Source organism: Bradysia coprophila (assembly GCF_014529535.1).
Source record: "Bradysia coprophila strain Holo2 chromosome X unlocalized genomic scaffold, BU_Bcop_v1 contig_185, whole genome shotgun sequence".
Taxonomy (NCBI): Eukaryota; Metazoa; Arthropoda; class Insecta; order Diptera; family Sciaridae; genus Bradysia; species Bradysia coprophila.
Window position 1 is genome coordinate 477,431 of NW_023503305.1, and position 21,587 is coordinate 499,017.

The 21,587-nt window shown below is 38.1% G+C and overlaps 4 protein-coding genes across 6 annotated transcripts; 3 read left to right on the top strand and 1 right to left on the bottom strand.

Moving 5' to 3' along the window:
- Nucleotides 1-961: 961 nt before the first annotated feature.
- On the bottom strand, nucleotides 962-3,582 carry LOC119068424 (CCR4-NOT transcription complex subunit 10). The gene is made up of 9 exons (XM_037171993.1): nucleotides 3,382-3,582; nucleotides 3,145-3,304; nucleotides 2,938-3,082; nucleotides 2,475-2,865; nucleotides 2,073-2,403; nucleotides 1,903-2,003; nucleotides 1,521-1,844; nucleotides 1,332-1,462; nucleotides 962-1,265 (listed from the first exon to the last, which is right to left on the bottom strand). The coding sequence occupies exons 1-9, from the start codon at nucleotides 3,468-3,470 to the stop codon at nucleotides 1,036-1,038; spliced, it is 1,902 nt and encodes a 633-aa protein (XP_037027888.1). The 5' UTR covers nucleotides 3,471-3,582; the 3' UTR covers nucleotides 962-1,035.
- A 313-nt stretch (nucleotides 3,583-3,895) lies between these two features.
- LOC119068423 (LMBR1 domain-containing protein 2 homolog) lies at nucleotides 3,896-10,160 on the top strand. Of its 3 annotated transcripts, none has more exons than XM_037171991.1 (6): nucleotides 3,955-4,115; nucleotides 7,428-7,751; nucleotides 7,832-7,984; nucleotides 8,051-9,273; nucleotides 9,364-9,767; nucleotides 9,819-10,160. In XM_037171991.1, exons 2-6 carry the CDS (start codon nucleotides 7,734-7,736, stop codon nucleotides 10,034-10,036), a joined length of 2,016 nt encoding a protein of 671 aa, XP_037027886.1. In that variant the 5' UTR covers nucleotides 3,955-4,115; nucleotides 7,428-7,733; the 3' UTR covers nucleotides 10,037-10,160. The 3 variants fall into 3 exon arrangements, with proteins under 3 accessions (XP_037027885.1, XP_037027886.1, XP_037027887.1); XM_037171992.1 differs by having other exon boundaries at nucleotides 9,364-9,764; XM_037171990.1 differs by having other exon boundaries at nucleotides 3,896-4,115; nucleotides 9,364-10,160.
- Nucleotides 7,430-8,309, top strand: LOC119068427 (BBSome-interacting protein 1). The gene is made up of 3 exons (XM_037171995.1): nucleotides 7,430-7,751; nucleotides 7,832-7,984; nucleotides 8,051-8,309. Exon 1 carries the CDS (start codon nucleotides 7,437-7,439, stop codon nucleotides 7,650-7,652), a length of 216 nt encoding a protein of 71 aa, XP_037027890.1. The 5' UTR covers nucleotides 7,430-7,436; the 3' UTR covers nucleotides 7,653-7,751; nucleotides 7,832-7,984; nucleotides 8,051-8,309.
- A 4,076-nt stretch (nucleotides 10,161-14,236) lies between the features above and the next one.
- Nucleotides 14,237-19,436, top strand: LOC119068425 (N-acetylgalactosaminyltransferase 7). The gene is made up of 4 exons (XM_037171994.1): nucleotides 14,237-14,395; nucleotides 14,658-14,889; nucleotides 17,187-17,913; nucleotides 17,982-19,436. The coding sequence occupies exons 2-4, from the start codon at nucleotides 14,715-14,717 to the stop codon at nucleotides 18,826-18,828; spliced, it is 1,749 nt and encodes a 582-aa protein (XP_037027889.1). The 5' UTR covers nucleotides 14,237-14,395; nucleotides 14,658-14,714; the 3' UTR covers nucleotides 18,829-19,436.
- The last annotated feature ends 2,151 nt before the right edge of the window (nucleotides 19,437-21,587 follow it).

Here is a 21,587-nt window from a genome sequence, read left to right on the forward strand (position 1 = left end):
TTTACTTCCTGCCCCATGCAAAAGTTGATTTCCACATAAGTAGAAAAATAAAAAAAGAACTGAAAGTTGTCCACATGTAATGGATCATTTTCACTTGGGGCAAATTGATATGTAATCATCAACTCTCGAATGGGGTAGGTAGTAAAATTCATTCTTTTCCAACCAATTTATTTTCTTCATTCGAATACACTCTCATCTTATCTATGTCTATCAACAAATGTACATGCAATGCACAACTATAATATGACTATCACCATGGCCATATTTCATCCGATCGATCAAACTGGCATATAAGATCTGGAAAATTTTGCTCCTAAACGATTTTTTCTAGACAGAAAAATACTGGCGAGAATGGTCGTATTGTAGTTGAGCATTGCTGAAAATTATATTCGTCGGGTATAAACGTTGAACGAATGTTACACTCTATTACACCAACATCATTTCATCGGACAGTAAGGTGAAAATGCCCCATATTCAAGAAGTAGATAAACAGACCCTGTGTCAATGTGAAAATTTTCTTTGGTGGAATGGTTTAAATTCTGCGTACGAAGCTTCAACTACTCTGGAGTCTGCGGACACTACAAAAATTCCTCCTGACGTTGTATTTTCAGTGCAATTTATTGAATTGTTTCTCTGCTCATGAGTTATCTTTGTTTAAGTTAAATTGTCATTTTGCATGGAAACGGAATTTTCCAGGTCCTTCAATCAGGGCCTATTTTAAGGAAATTAAATTTCCAAAAATTCTCAAATTTTTCCATCACTTTTCGTCATGTCATCTAAAAACACAACAGATTGCATCGTAAATGTTGTTTTTACTGCCTTTTAAGTTGTTTTTCATGTCTTTGAGCTTGACTGATTACTTCGGAATGAGATCTAACAGAAAACAAAATTTGGAAATTTTAAGAATTTTTGTGAAATCGAGACGATAACTCGATTCGATTCAAATTATTCAAAAAACGGATCATCTTCTAAATCTGCGATTTATTGAAGCCGAAAATACAAGTACTGGACTTGTGAAAAAAAAGATCTTTCGCTTCAACTGTGTTGTGGCGTATCGATTTTAACCATTTTCCGACAATTCTCAACATTGCCCGACTGCAATTCCATGTACATCTTCAGCATTTTCAAGTGACCGTACACGATTGGATGTTTGCATGTGCTCATCATACTTTTAGCTAATTCAATTTCCCCTTGAAGAACCAGCGTCACGGCCAAATTGTACTTCAAAATTGACTGGGCAGCGTCTTTCGTATTTATATTCCAATCTGTCCAAACAAAATCCGTAATTAATGTGACACCGGTCCTGCCATACAAATCAATTAATATTTTACCAGGCGATCCACGGTGTATGAAATCGTCCTCTTTCAATTCGGCAATGAATTTCGGCTCTAGGTATGTTCTAGCTTCTGTTATTCTGTCCAGCATGACAAGCGCTTCAGCTGAATACATGTGTCCCAACATTCTGCAATATTGGTAGTCGGTAAATGTTTGCCCAGGAAGGCATTACAATGGTCACTTACGCATGAACATCCGGTAGGTATGTCAATTGAAGCAATTCCTTTGCAGACTTTAGGGCCAGCAAATATTCACCGAGGCATAGCTGAACATAACTGAACTTACACAACGCCGCACACTTCAGTTTATTGATGGTGTTCATATTTAACGGTTTCGATGGATTGCATTGATTTCGTTCATCGATTTGGGTCCAGTCAGTATTGGCTGCAGTCGATGGCGTTTTCTTGATTTCGTTGCAATGGTGATCGATTAGCGTAATTGTGTTGCGTAAACATAGAGAAGCAAATTCCAAATTCGTACTTGGTATAGCGAAAGATTGACTTTCGTCCCTGAGGGGTTCACTTGTCAGACAATGTCCTTTCAAAATATAATCAAACGTGGACTTACGACACATATTTCATTGAAGTTCGCTGTATGATGTACTTTCGATGAGATCCGGAACCAACCACAGCCGATACAATGTTTTTGTTCTCCTTGTCCTTCAAATTCTAAAACAAGCAATATATACGCTGCGTCAACTTTCCTTACCACTTTAAAAACAATCAAGTCAGACTTACTTGAGTGTGCACCATAATACAAGCATCGGCCAAACGCAGCCATAGTCTGGGATTGTTGTGATAGTAATTCAGAGGAATTAGCAGACACTCAAAGGCTTCCTTCGGCCTCTGGAGATGCAACATAGCGATACCCAAATTGTACAAAATTTCCGGTCGCTTTGTTGCACCTAAACTTTGCAAAGGCGGTGAGTCGCCGACACTCTCCATGGCCGTCTGATCAAATGTTAACGAATGTTGAAAGAATCGGGCAGCCATAGCATAGTGACGAACATGAAAGTGAATGATTCCCATATTGTTGGCAATGACCGTGTTGTGATCCTCCCCATTTTTCCTTAAGAGGAAAGAACACATTACCCTTTACAGCACATCTTGTCGTTTCACCACACACTCTCGTACACTTACTTGATGTTTGACTGAAGATTTGTGAAGTTTTTCGACAGTTCCTTAGCGGCCATCTGATAGTCGATTCCATTGTAGTACTGATGACCGCGTAAAATTGATATTTCCGATGTGTCCTCGTTCGGAATCAACAGATTCTTACCGTTCAACACATTCGAACGAGTTTTGTACAGCCGAAACATCCACTTGAAATAATCCAGCGACTTTACCGATTTCTCTTTCTTCTTATCTCGGCTTACGTCGCTGTCATCATCCTCGTCGCTGGTCAATGATTCGGAGGAAATATTCAAACGAGTTTGCAACAGTTCCACCAATGCATCAGCTTTCTTCGGCTGATTTGTGTTCAGCAATAAATTGACCGTTAAAAGACCAGCCCTCTGAACGACTTTATCATCTACAGACAAATGAATCGAATTCGTTAAGTTGATGGTTGCACCTTCTCTAGCGAAGTGGAGGCAATACTAACCGAGTTTATCAATGTGCTTCATCACAGCAAACATTATCTTCAGGGCGGCCTGGTGCTGTCGCATTTGGAATAGAAGAACTGCCTTGTTGAAGTAAACAGTTGCCATTTTAACATTTTCAAATTCATAATTGTTTGAGTCGGCAGCCTATGAATTGGAACACAAAATAAAACATCCACCTTGGAATAGACTGGCTTCGTTAAGCATACCTTTCCAATCAGTTGATTGAGAACCTTGTGGAACTGTTCGTAGTTCTTGAAGTCGCTTTTATAGAATTCTGCCACCGCTTTGTTGTGAATGATGCACGGATCCACACCGATCGACGACTCCAATTCGACAAGATTCTGAATGCATGTCCCATAGTTATTGCTGAGAACGTGTGTGAAATTGTGCAAATTGAAAATTAGAATGCATAACATGTCTACCCATTATCGCGAGAAACTCACTTATTAAATTCTTCCAATGCATTCACCGTCAACGCACGATCGTGCTCCGAAATGCATGTTGTTTTCGAGTCCGTATCAGTCATTTTCATTTATAATAAATTAATTTCTAAACAGATTCAATTGTTGTTGGAAAACAAAATCTTTGAAAATATAACAATATAGCGAAATGTCAATATGTTGATTTGACATAAACGCGGCTGTAACGCAACGAACGCTCTTGCCGCTCTTGCCGCAGAGATAGTTGCGGTGTAATGTCTTTCGGAAAGTTGCGATGAACCATTCAGTCCATTCAGTGAACAGATCATGGAAAATGTCTGATAAAAGACATTCAGATCCCTGCAAAAATTGGTTTATTTTGAGGCAATTAATTCTGTGAACATGGACACGAACACATTTTCGATGGGAATATTTTCAAAAATAGTAATCTGTAAAATCCCCGCCACCTTTCAAATCAATAAATTCATCGCATGCGATGTGTCCACATCGGAATGCGTTACCAAAAACGCGTAAGCACTACGATGCAATCATTTGTCAAAAATATATTCTGAACAGGCGAAGAGACTAGAGAACAGAGTGTTGTTGTATATTTTGTGTGTCATTATTTTGGGGAAAATCTCTTTTTGAAGTAACTTTTTTAAACTAATTCATTTCGCGAAATACAAAATCTGTCTGCAAAGCTTCATGCTGTTGAAGGCATCAATCTGAAATGACCAAACAATTTGGTTAATTTTACAGTAAGTAACAAGAAATATTAATCGATAATCTGCTATGCGAAATGAAGACGTAGAGTGTGGTGTAGAGTCATTATTATTATCAGTCCCGAAACAGCAATAAATTAAATCAGATTCGTTTTACATTCAGAAACTAACAAAGAGAGTCAATATCACAGATTGGATCGTCTGTTTACCTCTCTTACGTGACTTAATTTGACAATTTTCGAGTGCACGTTAAGTGGTTGAAACTTGAAACATATGCGTGAATATGACAGAAACCCGGACGACTTAGTCGTGTTAGTCTTCTAAAAATATTTTTAAAAAGCTCTTTGAAACATGCTCGACGAATTGTGGGGAGTCTGTGAAAATATTCGTTTACGACAACAAAGAAAACAACGTATCGAACAACGTTAATTTATTCAACCTTGTATAACCAAGCCATGAAAAGCCTTACAAGTGTACACACCACCGGTCAAGCTGTAAGAGAACGAAAGGGGTCAGTAGCCTGTAGTCATTGAACTGTTAAGCTCTCGGTGGTAAAAATGTTCTGTGCATAGTGATACCAAAAGATAATTGATATCCTACATACTGTGACGTAATTCGTACAAATCTTGTAGTAGAAGTACAGATCCCAGCTGTGAGAAGAGCCAATAACTGAAGGAAGAACATAGGACGAAGCTAAGTTCTCATTCAGTTCTTAGCTTCAAACAGAGATGAAAAATCGACAGAGAGAGTTAACCAGATAGCCTTATAGACTTAAAAAGGAAGTAGATCAAATACGGAAACGATTGAAATCAGAAATTTGAAGGACTAATTCACTCAATATCTTAGATTTTCTTGTCAAAATGTAATTTTTATTAAGCACGTCCTTGAACAGACAATGCAGGCCAATTACATAATTCATTCTTGTTTTCTGTACGACAAAATCCATTTTAGCGAATAATGTTTAGTCTAATCGTAATCGTCATAACATTAATAAGTGACCGATTTGCTTGTAACGTTTAACCTCTAGTCGATTAATTTGAAGCATTCGGAACAAATGGAAAGGTTGTTGATTTTATGACACAGAGTCTCTGAGAGAGACACATAACGGATACGAATTTTGTAGTTTCTGGAATCGAAATTTAATTACGACTACGACTACGAACAGCACTGCATTGCTACGAACGATCCTGAACTGTAATAGCTGACAGCTAACGGTCACTAGAATCTGAACTGGGATCTGGATGATCAACAGTATTTATCTTATCTTTATTTTTTCACAATAAAAGAAAGGAGTTAAACTGGGCAAAAAGTCAAACCGGAAGAGGGAACGAATTTGACAGCTAGCCCTCGGCGTGAGTGGTCCGATTAGCACACGGTCGATACTTAATATCGAGAATATGGAAAATTGCAAAATTCGTAATAAACTATGTGATAGGTAAAAATTCAATTGTCAGGGAATCTGGCACACGAAACAAAAAACAATTTTGAAACAAATTTTCACAAAGTTGCACAATCACTCTCTGATATCACTATCATACACTTAATTTGCCCTTTTTACAATATTTCCGAGAGAAGAAATTGCGGGCGAGTTCTCTTTATACGTGGTCTGAAAATTCTTTTTAGAGAGGGGAAACTGGCACACAGCTATTTAAACGGTGTGCCATTCTAAGAGAGTTTAGAAAAATGTACAAAACGGGATCTAGCTGTTGGTAATTTCCATTCCATCAAACAGTAACACGGTGAATGTGTCGTTATGTTTTCGCAATTCTTTTTCATAAAAATCACCTCAATGTTATGCAATTACTCAGCTCGGGACATACATTCACAACATTCATACAATATTTTCTGCAACTGCGCTGCGAAAACTGAAATGTTTTCATGCGTGATTAGGGTCTTTTTCATCGAATGGTCTTTTTTCTCTAGCTTTCTATGTTTTACTTTTCACCACTTAGTCTGGTGCGAGTTGTCCTTTCGCTCATATTGAATGTAATAAGCGATTTTATGGTTGATTATCGTAGGTGGGTCGGCCACGAACTCGAATCGCAATGTTGCCAAGCTGGGATCGACCTGGTTTGGGTCAGGGAGCCGCCGTCAGCTAAAACTTCTTTCGGCTCTATAAAATTGAATTTTGATCCGAATTGAGTGGGAAAAAAATCTTGCGTTCCTTGAACCTTTCTGCATGCGAGAAAAATATAAGTGATTGAAAAAATATGCAGGTTGCGCTGTAATTCAAGATGTCGACCATCAATACAAAAAATGTGCATATCTGGAAAATCCGGTAAATGCTTTTTTTTAAAGTAACTAATGTTTTTTATTTTTTACATAAAATAGACACCATTCGGAATAATTTCGCCCATGGAACCATGTCAAAAATATTTCATTTTATATTTTTAAATAAATTTTCAAAAATCAAAACTTCATAGAGCGAAAAGAAGTGTTTGGCAACGTCGGCCCCCTAGACCAAACCAGACCGATCCCAGCTTGGCAACATCGCGATTTGAGTTATTGGTCGATCCATCTACGATAATCAACCATAAAATCGCTTTTTACATTCAATATGAGCGAAACGGCTTTTTTTGGACAACTCGCACTTGACTAACTAGTGGTGAAATGGATTTTCATATACGCTTTTCGTCACTAGTGGTGCAATGGATTTACTTTTTACCGCTCCTTCTGAACATCTGAACCATTAAACGTAAATAAAAATTCTGCCCTGACCAAATTTCGAACCACCGACACCAAAACCCAATTCTTATCAAGCAACACCTCTAACCATTCGGCTATTGAGATATATAATCGCAGTGAACCAATTTTTTGATGCGTACTTAAATGTAGTCGATCGTTCATTAGTCATTTGTGTACCTGTTTTGGACGATTGATTTTAGGCAATTTCGCGGATTGTAGGCCGAACGAAGTGAGGTCTACAAGCGAAAGTGCCTTAAATCAACCGTCCCAAACAGGTGCACATGTGAGTTTTCATGCAGAGGGCCGGAAACCCGAGAAAATTCGAAAAATTGCCCTCATTTTCGGCCCCGAAGCATGAAAACAATATTTCGTTGATACAGTCGAATGTATGTTAAGGGTAGAGTTATGTTTTGCATTTCAAAAGTTCATTTTTCGCAGCTGGTTGCAAAAAACGTTGTATGCAACTAGTTGCGAAAAGTGGTAGTCTTTGTCACACGATGTAGTTATCAAACTCGCTTCGCTTGTTTGATAACATCACATCTAGTGACAAAAACTACCACTTTTCGCAACTAGTAGAATAAATTACTAGTTCAATGAACCAATGAACCACAATAATTTTTCATATTTCTCAAGTTCATGTCTTTTTCTCTAACATTTCCACAGCTTGTCGACATGTCATCTCATGCAACGACGTTTCAACAAGAATTGGTTCTACCAGATTTCGGAAGATTATTCTACGAGCAAAAGAGTGCATTTGTTTTTTGCAAACCACATCTTATGCCACTGAAGTCGATCACTTTGGAGAAATTGGAGAGAATGCAAAAGCAAGCAATTGCACAATTGAAAGAAACTCGAGCTACAACAGCGGCCGCCACGTCCGATAAATAAAAAAAATTGCAATAAAACCTTAAATTTAGTGAAACAGCACTCTTCACATCTGTATTATATCTACATAAAAGAACGCAACAAATGGCATATTTACTTGCAGTGAGTATAATATTCGAAAATTGTCGATATAGATCGTTTCGATGGCTGACATTATTGCATTTTGCCATAATTTCACGTAGTTCGCAATTTGCATCGCGCTGATATTGGCATCTGTGTCTCTGTTCCGCTACGGAAACATTCAGAGACAACATCCACTGGTCACAATTTCTGTATTAACAGCTTGGAGCTTTTCGTTTTTAATCGTTTTTACCATACCGTTAGATGTGACATCGGTAAGTCATTCCATATACCACGACTTTAGCGTTTCGAAACTTAAAGCCTTGACTCTTTTCTCACAGACAGTTTATCGTCAATGTATCAAGGAGAACAATGTAACCAAATGGATTGCCGCAAATTATCTCGACTCGAATCGGAGCGACCTCAAATCGGATACGCTTGAGTGTCAACAGCCGTGGGGCATGGTACCGGAAAACATATTCCCCAATTTATGGCGAATCATTTACTGGTCATCGCAATTTCTGACATGGTTGATAATGCCGTTGATGCAGTCATATCTGAAAGCGGGAGACTTTACATTCAAAGGCAAAATGAAGGCAGCCATCATCGACAACGCTATATACTACGGTTCATACCTATTCATATGTGGAGTACTATTGGTGTACATTGCATTGAAGCCGGGCGTTTCTTTGGATTGGCCTAAATTGAAAGCGATTGCGAGTAGTGCGTCGAATACTTGGGGTCTGTTTCTGCTAGTGCTGCTGCTCGGTTATGCACTCGTCGAAGTACCGCGCAGTTTGTGGAATAATTCAAAGCCAAATTTCACGCTGCAATACGCGTACTTCAAAACGTCCAAGCTTAGTATCGAGAAGGCCGAAGCTGAAGAAAATGTCGATGATGTTCTAGAATCTCTGCATTCCGCTAGCAAAGCAATACCAAACAATCATCCACTACGTGAATCGCTTGAGACAATCCTGCGTAAAGTTCCGCTCGAATTGATGGAGAAGGCATCGAGAAATGCTAACCGAAATGGTGATACGTCCACTGTGATACCATCCGAGAAGGCGCTAGTACGATTGCACAAACAAGTCATTAAATCGCTGCAAACATTCCAACGAACTGAAGCTCTGTGGAACGTTCAGGTGAAGAAAGCTTTCTTCTTGGAGGATGTGGCTCGTAACTCAAACTCCAATGACAAACGCTTCAAAACCGAATTTGTGATTACGCGCTCAAGGCTGGAGCGACTGTTCTACAGTCCTACGTTGGATTGGTACTGGCAATGCTGTTTGAGACCGCCGTTTTTAAAATGTCTGGCCGTTATCACTGGTCTTCTATCATTGATGGTTGTGTGGAGCGAACTGACATTTTTCAATCGGGAGCCCGTTTTGTCGATTTTTGCGAATGTCTTAAACGTAGCGAAGAACAATTACGACTTTCTAACAATCGAAATTTTCTCCATGCTCACCTTATGCTACTTGTGCTACTGCAGCTACTCAACTGTATTTCGGATAAAGTTCTTGAATCTTTACTACCTGGCTCCACACCATCAAACGAATGAACACAGGTGAGTTTCGTCCTCTCGATGACAATTGATCGCAAACCTAATGAACCACAAGTGGCAAGTGTGACTAAATTGGAATTTCCATCTTTCCAGCCTTATATTCAGCGGAATGCTATTGTGCCGTCTAACACCGCCAATGTGTCTAAACTTTTTGGGCTTAATACACATGGACTCGCACATCATCAAAAGTCGCATCTATGAGACATACTACACGCAGATAATGGGTCACATGGATGTGATTGGAATCATTTCGGACGGATTTAACATCTACTTCCCAATGTGTATGCTTGCCTTCTGCCTGGCCACCTGGTTCAGTTTGGGTAGCCGTGCATTGAATGCACTCGGTTTCCAGCAATTCATGTTAAACGAATCATTTGCCACCGAACTGGTGCAAGAGGGACGTGATTTGATTGTACGCGAGAAGCGTAAATTTCAACGCGCCGAAGAAATGATGAACCGTCGCCGAGATCTGTCCAGAAATACAACAAACATTAGTGGTAATAAACATTTATATCGATCGGTCAGATCTGATAATTCTTTTGGTCCAGGAGACGGATTGCTGCGAGATACGGAACCGATCGATTATAGCACAAATACCATTGACAATGATATCACCCGTAGTCTGTCACAAGAGATAAATGATCGATTTGGAGCTAGTACCCAGGTTCATATTGGCTTTAGAGGCCACGATGCCAATATTATGGATAGTGATACAGAAGGCGGCTATCGCGGTCCGCCACCGAAACGATTGTTCGACGATGTCTAATTTATTAGCTTAAACATGTATGCAGAGCAAGATTGTGTTATTTTTCCACTTTTAATTTTAATTACCATGATAATGTGTAAGTCAACAAAAAACAGAAATAAACAAAAAGTAATTCCTCGTACAGCAACCTCTCCTTTAAACCTTTGGCGGATTAACAATCGACTCTACCAGAAGCTAATGCTAAATTACGTGCTCGATTAATGTACGAAAATGACACATTGCCGTATGGCATCTGGCAGTCAATTTTAGTGCAGGTAAGGTACAAACGCCTCGGGTTCTCATTTGACACCCCAAAACCACATAGCAAATTTTTACAAATTTGCTGTGGTACAATCCCAAGATACAGAAACTATCTTGTACTCCAAAATGACCGCGAGGTTTAACAGATCTATTGATTGATACGTTGTATGGATGTCAAGGGATATGACGAAATACGAATCATTCAAACGCTACAACCTGCAACGCCAGAACGAGTTCAGTCACATGGTGGCATGGCGATTTATACGAAGAGGCAACTCATGGCCTATGGTGATTAGACACTTGCTATTACCTAAAACTAATAGCCGTAACCGTAACAAAGTCGGAAATATCAAAAAACCCAACATTCGCTTTCTCCATAAAAGAAACCATATCGACATAACGTCAATAGTAGAAAGAGCTACAACATGACAATGTTGATAGCGCCATCTTTGGGAAAATGTACAGGTCAATTAGTGATGGTTGTGGTATTCGCATACCACCCACGGCTTGGAGAATTCACAACGTATGGGACGTTACCACACGGTCGATTTGTGAACAATCTAAGTCGGGAGAGATATGATGTAAAATCACAGTCCATATGATCAAGAGACTTGTACAATAGCACAACAGGCCCATCTGAGGCTTAGGTGCTGGGCTTACACCCTCCCATCTAATCTAATCTAATCTAATCTAAACCTTTGGCACCACTAGACGTGCGGACAATATTAAAACCAATTTTCAATAATATTACCAGTTGAACGAGTTATCCTAGTAATGCTCAGAAAGGTTGCTCCAAAGCTATTGGTAAGTTTACAAGGTGAATTGATATTTCCTTACTTGTTAGCGAAAAATTCGAAAGGGGTTGCCTTTGCACTGTACCAATGAACCATGAAGACAGTCAAACTGAAGTGAAATTTCCCGTTGTGTCTTGGCTGGGTAGATCGTACCCATATCTGCAGCGAGATCTGCAGCAGTTGAATGAATGAATGAAACTAGTTAGTTTGTTTCAGAATAATTGTTCTTTGAAAGAAAGTATTTTTTGAAGAATTGGCCATTAATACATTACGATGAAACGGCCCTCAAGATAAGAAAGTGACTCGATCGAACCGCTTTTAAAGTTTTTCTTTTTTAATTTACATTAAGTACTTCATTAAAGTGGTAAAAATGCGTAATAAACATAGCCTATGCATTTTACATGCAAAATTAGAAGTTAGTCGACTGTGCATGATTCTGCAAAAAATAGGCATGTTCGATGAATCAATTGATTGATAAAATATTATTCGACGGCAATCGATTATCGATATTTTCAACAAATCAATATCAATCGAATGTTTTATCGATGTTCAGAAATAATCGAGTATCGACTGTTGATAATCGAATGAAAATCGATTGTTGATAATTGAATGTCAGTCGATTATTGATAATGACAAAATGTTATCATCTATTTCGTACTAACATCAGAATCTACTACTTCAAAAAATGGCGTTTTTACCACGGAATATTTTTCTAATAGAGTAGCTCGACCTCTAGAACTATTTCATCGTTGATAACCAATCTGAAACATTCTGACAATATCCATCATTGTCGTTTTTACCTATTCTTACTCAAATAGAAAGAACTAACCAAATTTGAGGGATTTTTATGTACAAATGGTGGTTCAAAGCTCGTAGACTCCTCATATTACATAGAAAATGTACATATTTTCACTTCGACTACGCCGATTTTTTCAAATTAAGAGTGATATCGCCAAATCTTCAGGTGATTGGGAAACAAGCGGTCTCCGATTTCAATGAGTGATAGCTCGTTGGATTCGTCTTTCAATTCTAGGAAACACGTGTCTTTCACTTTTTCTTAAAAAAATTTGTTTTCTGTGAAAAGCGCTCAAAAGTGAAGACATGCCAGAGGGTACCGAAAACAGTTTTTCGGCAATAACTCAAGAAAAAAATATTTTAAATTGTTATAATGTTTTACGATTGTCGGCCTTGAAAAAACCTACAGGTGGAGTATACGCACCGCTTGGTGCTAGTTGATCCACTAGAGTTATGACTAGAAATATAGTGAATGTTCGGAGAGTCTGCCTTCTCTGCAGCTTCGATATACCACGGAAGTGAGTATGGGGTGTTGTAGCTGGCCTCACCCACTATCGTTGCACATATAAATGAACCCAGTACTTTTGGGCTGCAAGCCTACAGAAGTCTTGAAAAAAAAGTTGGTGCCAAAATGTAGATTTTTTCCTTCTTTCTGAGGGCCCAACTGCCAGAAGAGCATCTGGAACGGTACTTCGGCAATCATTTTTTATTGTCTACTATTCTTTCACCTTATCAATAGAAAAACGCTTCGCTATGTCGCGAATATATCAGATCCACTATTAGTAATATCAAGAGAAAAATCATTAAAGTTTTCTCCGAGGATTTTAGTCAAATAAAGTGTTAGCGTATAGCAAATGACCTCAGGACTACGGAACAGTAATTAGTTTTTCAATTGGACCAATATTTGCTACGTGACAGGAGTTTGGAAAACCGTTTGATCGTATCGTTTTTCCAAACTCCTGTCGCGTAGCAAATATTGGTCCAATTGAAAAACTAATTACTGTTCCGGACTCCTGAGGTCATTTTCTATACGCTAACACTTTATTTGACTAAAATCCTCCGAGAAAAATTTAATAATTTTTCACAAGAATTACTAACACTGGATATGTTGTAACGACCTATATTCGAGTCAAAGTTAAGCGTATACGGTAAGGGAATAGTAGACGATACAAAATTACTCACGTAGAACCGTTCCAGAAGCTGTTCTGGCAGTTGGGCCCTCAGACAGAAGGAAAAAATCTACATTTTGGCACCAACTTTTTTTTCAAGACTTCTGTAGGCTTGCAGCCCAAAAGTACTGGTTTCATTTATATGTGCAACGATAGTGGTTGAGGCCAGCTACAACACCCCATACTCATCTCCGTGGTACATTGAAGCTGCAGAAAAGGCGGACTCTCCGAACATTCACTATATTTCTAGTCATAACTCTAGTGGATCAACTAGCACCAAGCGGTGCGTATACTCCACCTGTAGGTCTTTTCAAGGCCGACAATCGTACAACATTACAACAATTTAAAATAATTTTTTCTTGAGTTATTGCCGAAAAACTGTTTTCGGTACCCTCTGACATGTCTTCACTTTTGAGCGCTTTTCAAAGAAAACAATTTTTTTTTTAAGAAAAAGTGAAAGACACGTGTTTCCTAGAATTGAAAGACGAATCCAACGAGCTATCACTCATTAAAATCGGAGACCGCTTGTTTCCAAAGTTAAAAAAATCTCCTGAAGATTCGGCGATATCACTCTTAAGTTGTATTATGTTTGTTTCAGTCTAATACAGCCTCTGCAAGGCTTATCAAAGCTTTTTTTTAGGAAAACTGTCTATGAAATTTTGAAAGGAAATACGAGGTGCCTAAGAAACCCCTTCAACCAATTCAATTGTGCGGTAGTCAAAAGTATTCTCAAACAAAAGAGTAATGTTGCACTTTGATTAGTTTTGGGCAAGCTGCACATGCCACTGGTTGTGGATTTTCAAGTTGTTAAAATCGACGCACCCTATTTCTTAGTGAAAATGCCTATCTACAAACAAAGAAATAAGATGGTATTTTGACAGCGTTCAAACGAAGTTTGTTTGCTAGAGAGAGTATTGCTACCGGGTAATGCACAGTTTCAATTTAATATTTTTATTGCGTGACCCACGGATCGGGTACATCGAAAATCTTATTCGTTTGAAATCGTTTCGCATTAGGAGTTATAAGTGAGACGAAAAGACCTACCTATTGAGTGTCTAAAAACCATTTTAAGAGTTATTCTTACCTCCCATTGTATTTCAAACACCTCTCTAGCACAAAATCATTTCAAAAATTGCCACAGATCCACAATACAACGCATTACCCAATCCAGAAACGCGTCCGTCGTCTCCGCGTCAACTTCAGTTGTTTGAGATGTCAATGTGTACGAAAATGTTGTATATTTGATTAGCCAAAAAAAAATGCAAGTTTTCTGTATTATTTGCTCAACACGATTGAACTGTAATTGATTGATTGGTTCAACTGTGAAAATTGGAATATTTTGTGATAACTACGGCTAAGACGTAAGTGATAAAAGAAACATTGGACGGACATTTTCTGCGAAATTCAACAAAAAAACACCAAAACTGCACACTAGACACGTCAACAATTTAATTTATTTACAACGATCCATTCAAACTAGTGTTTATTTTCCAATAATGTCTGGTACAAAGTGATGACCACCGGCTAACTGGTTGAATGACCATTAACGTTGCCATCACATTCGTCCATTTTAAATCGAATTAACTTATATTGACTAAACGAGTGCATTCTGTTCGATTTCAGAGTGATCTATCTCTCGTTCATTTTGTCGGACAAAATTTGTATTTTTGCAAATTAAAAATGCGTACACCGATCACCCTTCGGCGAACTCGACTTCTGCGAATATGCATCGTAGCTGCAATTGTTGTGCCAATTTTATATTTGACCCTGACATGGTCGGACGAGAAGGGCAAATCGATACATTCTCAGCTGTTCGCGTCGCGGTCACCGAGAGAAGCACCGAAATTGATTTCAGGTAAGTTTATTGAACTGTTCGGATACTTAACTTTGATCTGAATGTACAACTACATTAATTGACTGTAATGGTTCTGGGACGACTTATGACTAGAATGGACACGTTACAGTAGGGAGCAAGGAGCTGTGAAAATTAAAAATTTCCCCATGATGTCAGACTAATTAGATGAACTGAGACATTGTGTTCCATCAACTCTATCATTTATCCTACGTCAGTGCATGACCTAACGGATTTTTGGGCAGTTCCGAGTTATCACGGACGTCATATCGTTGAAATTCCGTTTTTTTTTATCGCCTGTGTCAAGAGTGTACTGACACATTTACTCAAAATTCGATCAGATTGTTGGTCGGTATCTTTATGTAATCAGGTAATTTCCGCCACCACTTTTCTGTTCCGATAAAAAATTTATACAACTTTGTCATTGGCTTGGAAAACAAGATTAGCTCATGTTATCGACAACAAAAAAAAACTGTCAACAAACATTGAGCTTTGGCTGAGCACAGTTCCGCATTTTATTGTTTGTGGTGGTTTTGTTGAAGCAAAAAATTTCGCGCTTCTTGAAGATACGAAACGTTATTTAATTCACAAAATGTTGTCACAAGACTCCCGTTAGAAATTCCATGAAGAAAAATTGATATTTTAGGAGAGACTTGTTCATCTCTAGGCAAATGAATCTGCTATTTTAATCCATTATTTACTGACATGCTCAATTATGCACAGTTTCTGATTTGATGTTTATTGATCAGTCAAACTATACGAAATGTTTTGCTCAGTATGAACAGCTTCCAGGAAGACTGTACCTACTAATCATGCTGGAAACAATTGCATTTTATAATCGTATTTTAAGTCTTTTCTTAAGTCCTATACCATAACATCTAAGTAATATAAGGCTTGATTTACACTCACCAAAAAAGTACTCCGTGTGAGAGACAAAATTGATTTTTTTTTTTGCAATTTTTACTTTGTTTACTTGTTTACCCTCACTGAGTACTTTTTGTTGAGTGGAAACCATGCTTAAATCAAGGATGAAATCTATGCTATCCTGTCAGATAAAATTGATTAAATTTTTATAGATGATTGATAAGAGACACGAGAAACGCTGCCATCTCAAGACTTATAATTAAATGTTTCGTGTTCTTGGAAACAATTGCTAACTGTGGCTGTTTCATAACTTACGTAAATTAACCCAAAATATGCAAAAATGTGCAAAACAGCAGCGTAAAATCGACTTAATTTCCCAAAATTTGAATATTTTTTCATTTGAATTTGACGTACTTTATGAGTGAAACTTGCACTGGAAATATTAGCTAAGGGCACTCATACTGTACCTTCTAAATCTAAATGGTCGGCTCAGCTAAATTAATTCATTCGTTAACCTGTAAACCTAATTAGCATTCAAATTGTGCGAAAAATATTTCTTTCATTTTGTATATTTTCGAACATAAAAAGATCGATTCTTCAGCTGCTTAATACATAAAGTGCCACCAGGTTTAAAGATCGATGACCCCCGGTGTAATAACGAATATTTATATTTCACAATATCACAGCACGCGCAGCATACCTCTACCTTACAGAACAATAATCATTTAATTGAATTACTACTCCATTCATCAATATAGGTACCATCACAGCAAAAGTGAAATTTCTTCGTTTTTTCTGTATTTTCTAATGTTTAACCATATCGCGCATCACTGTAAATGATTTAGGTTGAATTGCAATTGGTCATGTGATCGTTTGAACCAACACATGAGAAAAAAATGTACGCAACAGGGTTTAGATTTTACACTCTACAGCTAAAAAATGATTCGGATCTTAATTGTGTTCAACAAAATAATTTCTGAACTATTTTCTGACCTGAATAATAATAATTTTAAAAAAATACTGAAATTGAAAGAACCTGCTGCTCACAAATGTACGGCAAGTCACACAAGATACCATCACACGATGAATGATGAGTCAAGGTACCTACAGTTTTTCAAATCCATTCTGATGATCTTTTAACGATTTGACTAATGACGACAATCACACGGTGTGACAAAGTTAGGTATTCATTTACGCAATGCATTGTCGACCTAGCGAATAATTAGATGAAAACACAAACATTGTGAACGTCTTAACTCGTGAAAACGATATTTTTTGGTCGCTTTTGATTACCCAGCTAGAAATAATTATCAGGAAGACTTTGTCGAAACCATTTGATAGTATAGATAACAGTTAGGAGAGTTAGTCCATTTAAATTTCGAAACTAATCGCCAGCATACACTCACAAAATGTACGATAAACGTTTGCTTTTCCAGAACTGGGCAACTTTGAGCCGAAAAATATTGAGACCCGTGAAGGTCCCGGTGAAGGTGGTGAAGCGTACAATCTTCCAGATGACAAAGCCAATGCGGCTGCCGAATCGGAAATGGAATACGGAATGAATATCGCCTGTTCCGATGAGATATCACTTGATCGCACCATTAAGGACACACGTCTTCCCGAATGTCGCCACTGGGTGTACCCGCATGAGTTGCCAAAAACCAGCGTTATCATTGTCTTCCACAACGAGGGATTTTCGGTGCTGATGCGAACAGTACATTCGATTTTGAACCGAACGCCGAAGCACATTTTATATGAAATTCTGCTGGTCGACGACTTTTCCGACAAAGAGAATTTGAAAGACAATTTGGAGAACTATATTACCCGATACGACGGTAAAGTGAGATTAATTCGGAATACAGAACGTGAAGGTCTGATTCGGACTAGATCGAGGGGTGCACAAGAAGCTCGGGGCGAAGTTATTGTATTTTTGGATGCTCACTGTGAGGTGAACACAAATTGGCTGCCGCCGTTGCTAGCTCCAATTTATCGCGACAGAACCGTTATGACCGTGCCAATAATTGATGGTATCGATCATAAAACCTTTGAATATCGTCCGGTTTATGCTGATGGACATCATTATAGAGGCATTTTTGAGTGGGGAATGTTGTACAAAGAAAACGAAGTTCCGCGAAAGGAACAGAAACGACGGGAACAGAATAGGTAAGCATTTTTTCACATCATAAAATAATTCACAGTCGATTTTACACGTCCACTTCCATCTCATCCAGTGAACCATATCGAAGTCCTACTCATGCTGGCGGCCTGTTTGCAATGAATCGGAAATACTTTTTGGAATTGGGTGCCTACGATGACGGTCTATTGGTGTGGGGAGGTGAGAATTTCGAGTTGAGTTTCAAAATATGGCAGTGCGGTGGAAGCATTGAATGGGTTCCATGTTCACGCGTCGGTCATGTTTATCGCGGTTTTATGCCGTACAATTTCGGCAAATTGGCCGACAAAAAGAAAGGTCCCTTGATCACCATCAACTACAAGCGTGTCATCGAAACATGGTTCGACGACAAGTACAAGGAATACTTCTATACACGCGAACCACTAGCTAGATTTTTAGATATGGGCGATATCAGTCAACAGCTTGCGCTCAAAGAGCGACTGAATTGCAAAAGTTTCCAGTGGTACATGGACAATGTGGCTTACGATGTGTTCGACAAATTTCCACAACTACCGGCCAACTTACATTGGGGAGATTTACGATCAATTGCGACCGAATCGTGTCTGGATGCCATGGGTCGTCAACCACCATCAATAATGGGACTGCAACATTGCCATGGATTCGGCAATAATCAACTCATACGCTTGAATGCAGCCGGTCAGTTAGGCGTCGGTGAGCGGTGCATCGAAGCAGATACTCAGGGAATTAAGTTAGCATTTTGTCGGCTAGGTACTGTAGACGGTCCGTGGCAGTACGACGAAACTACGCATACATTGTTGCATCGGGTGCATAAGAAGTGCATGGCTGTTCATCCACAAACTAGACAATTATCTCTACATCCATGCGATATAAACAATGCGTATCAACAGTGGAAGTTCAATCCAATCAAGCCAAGTTGGATGTAAGGACACAGAAAACGAACAAAGCGTTTAAAGCATGGCATTCGGTTGTAAATTGTATCTGAGTAGTTAAATAAAATTTTACAGTCAAGAAAACCCCGTCCTCGGATCGATTAAGAAATGAAAGAATTGAAGAACTACTTACTTGGAACATAATGAAGTGATATAATGTTGAGTGTTTTTAGCATGACTTTAAAGTGCCTCAATATTAAGTGAAATAGTGGTTTAAGGACTCTTAGCTGAATACAGAGTTATCATCATAAGACGGTTGAAAACTAAAATTTCGTCATCGGACACTTGAATGAAATGAAATTTTTCAAAATACATTAACCATGGCCTCTATTCGTAAACGAGTGCTGTTTAAATCGCGCGCGTTAACCGTAAGGCTCGATCAATTATTATTATTTTTTTTTTCTTTTCTTCGTTATTATATTATACATATCTCATTAAGAATTTAAATTAATTTATTTTTAAATTTTTTTTTTCGCTCCCCTTTGCCCGGTGCGGGAAAACTTGTAATTCATTTTGTTTTAAGTTACTAAGACAGCATTTATAAAATGTGCGACATTTTCGCAATTTCTACAATTCCAAAATAAAAACTAATTTTATGTGAATTTATTTTGGGGTTTTTGGTTGTGGAACACGAAGTTAGTTGCCAGAATGCAAATGCGAAACGAGAGCCTATCTGTAAACCGTTGTTGCTAAGTCATAAGTCAACGTTCCATACATCACTTTGGGACAACTATTCAGGGCCTATTATTTAGGAATTAATTCCCAAATATTAACAAATGTTAACAAAATTCCCAAAAATTGAACTGAATTGAAGAGACTTAGACGTCTTTTCACTCAGCAACAGGCATGTAACTACCGTTTGATTATTTGAACAATCAGTGGACCTGTTTTAAGCCGATGGAAATAGCACTTCGCTCATAAGGAATGTGTCCAATCAATTGTCCAATCACGTAAAGCACATTACAGCCGTGGTTCCAAATTTTTACTTTTACTTCAAAAGCCTTGTCATCTAAGTCCCTAAATTGATTTCTGATAAATTAATTTGGTTTTAGTCGGCAGTGATTCTAGAACAGAGATGATCCAGTAGAATTGAGTACTTAATCCACACTGGAGCGGTAGTACGGCAATCATTTTCTATCGTCTTCTCTTCTTCAAGTCTGCCGATAGAAATACGCCTTGCTACTTCGCGAATAGATGTCGTTCATGGCTTACTATTTGGAAATCTATTTTGGAATTATTTGAGAATTTTGGGAATATTTCCGATTTTTTGGGAAGTAGAATATTGGAGAAGTGTAGACGACAGAAAATACCGGCTGTAACGCCGTTGGATGTTCCTACTTGTGAACAGCGAAAATAAACTTCTGATGGATGACATTAAATGTCAGTGCTATTTAGACACGATTTATAAAGCCTGGTTGATAACAATAAAAAAAAGAAACCAAACATTTTGGCAGAATATAATCAAAAGTTGTAATTGTTTTGGAATTAATTCGCAAATATTCCCAAAAATTCCCAAATAATCACAAAAATCGATTCCCAAACAATAGGCCCTGGACAACTTGGAACCACCTGGAAAACCGAGTGGAAATGGTTGCGAACTCGATGCTAGAGTGTTTTACTAGAAACTGAAAATTGGTAATTTACGATTTTTGGGTTAAAAAAAAAAGATTTTTCGGGTAGCATTGCCATCTCAACCCTCTTAATCGAGTTCGCACCGATTTCAAAACATTTTTAAACAGATTTCAAAAAAATGTACAGTGGCGAGATTCCTACTAGCGCCAGATTCCTCGATACCGGTAAAAGAACAGCTGTTGTAAATTCTGCAGTCCAGTGAAATTTACCCAATACATGGGTAAGTCACAATTACATTGGTCTTGATTGGGTTTGCTGCTACGGCACTGGACTTGCCGACTTGATATATTTGAGGTAAAGTTTTTGACTAAAAATACCTAACTCGGCAATGGGATAAATGATGGAAATGGTACTTTGTTTACCGACCTCGGCTACGCCTCGATCGGCAAATTTCACACAAGAATTACCATTTCCATAATTTAACCCATTGGTAAGGAATATACTATTTTCTCAAGAAGTATTATTATCGATTTCTGTAAGTTCTTCCTCAAACCTTACAAAAGATTTTGATATCATAAATATTGTGGAAAATGGTAGTTCTGTACTAGTAAAGACATGAAATCCAGACCAGTGCTTCAAGGCGTTTTGAGTACCATGTAATGCTACAGTTTGAAATCTTTGTCATTACACGCATCGTAGAAAAGCCGAATCAAAATTAAGGTGTTGGTCCTAACTCCTAACTGACGAATGACATCTAAAAACAAATTTTTGATTGAAAAGTGTGTCGTGCCTCAAACTAAAACTAAAATTTTGTTAAAGACTCTTTAAAAGAGACAAATTCAATGGAGTCGTTCAAATAGTTTTAAAGGGAATAATCCTATGGAGAAAATAGCTTGGGCATGATTCCTGGGTAATAATTTCAAATTTTTAAGTATGGACGATAATTCTCCCGGCGATAATTCCAATTATTAATCTGGGGGAATAATTCTCAAGGAAAATACCCGTCACCAACAAACACTACAGTGCTCTCAATAAAACATTTATGTTTTAAACAAATTGCCGTGTAAATCGATCGAATAATAATTTCATATCAATAGTCGTTATAGATTCAATATTTAAACTAACGATATTCTTGCCGTCTGTGAGAGGTAGAGCTTTTACAAGGTTTTATTAGTTTCCAT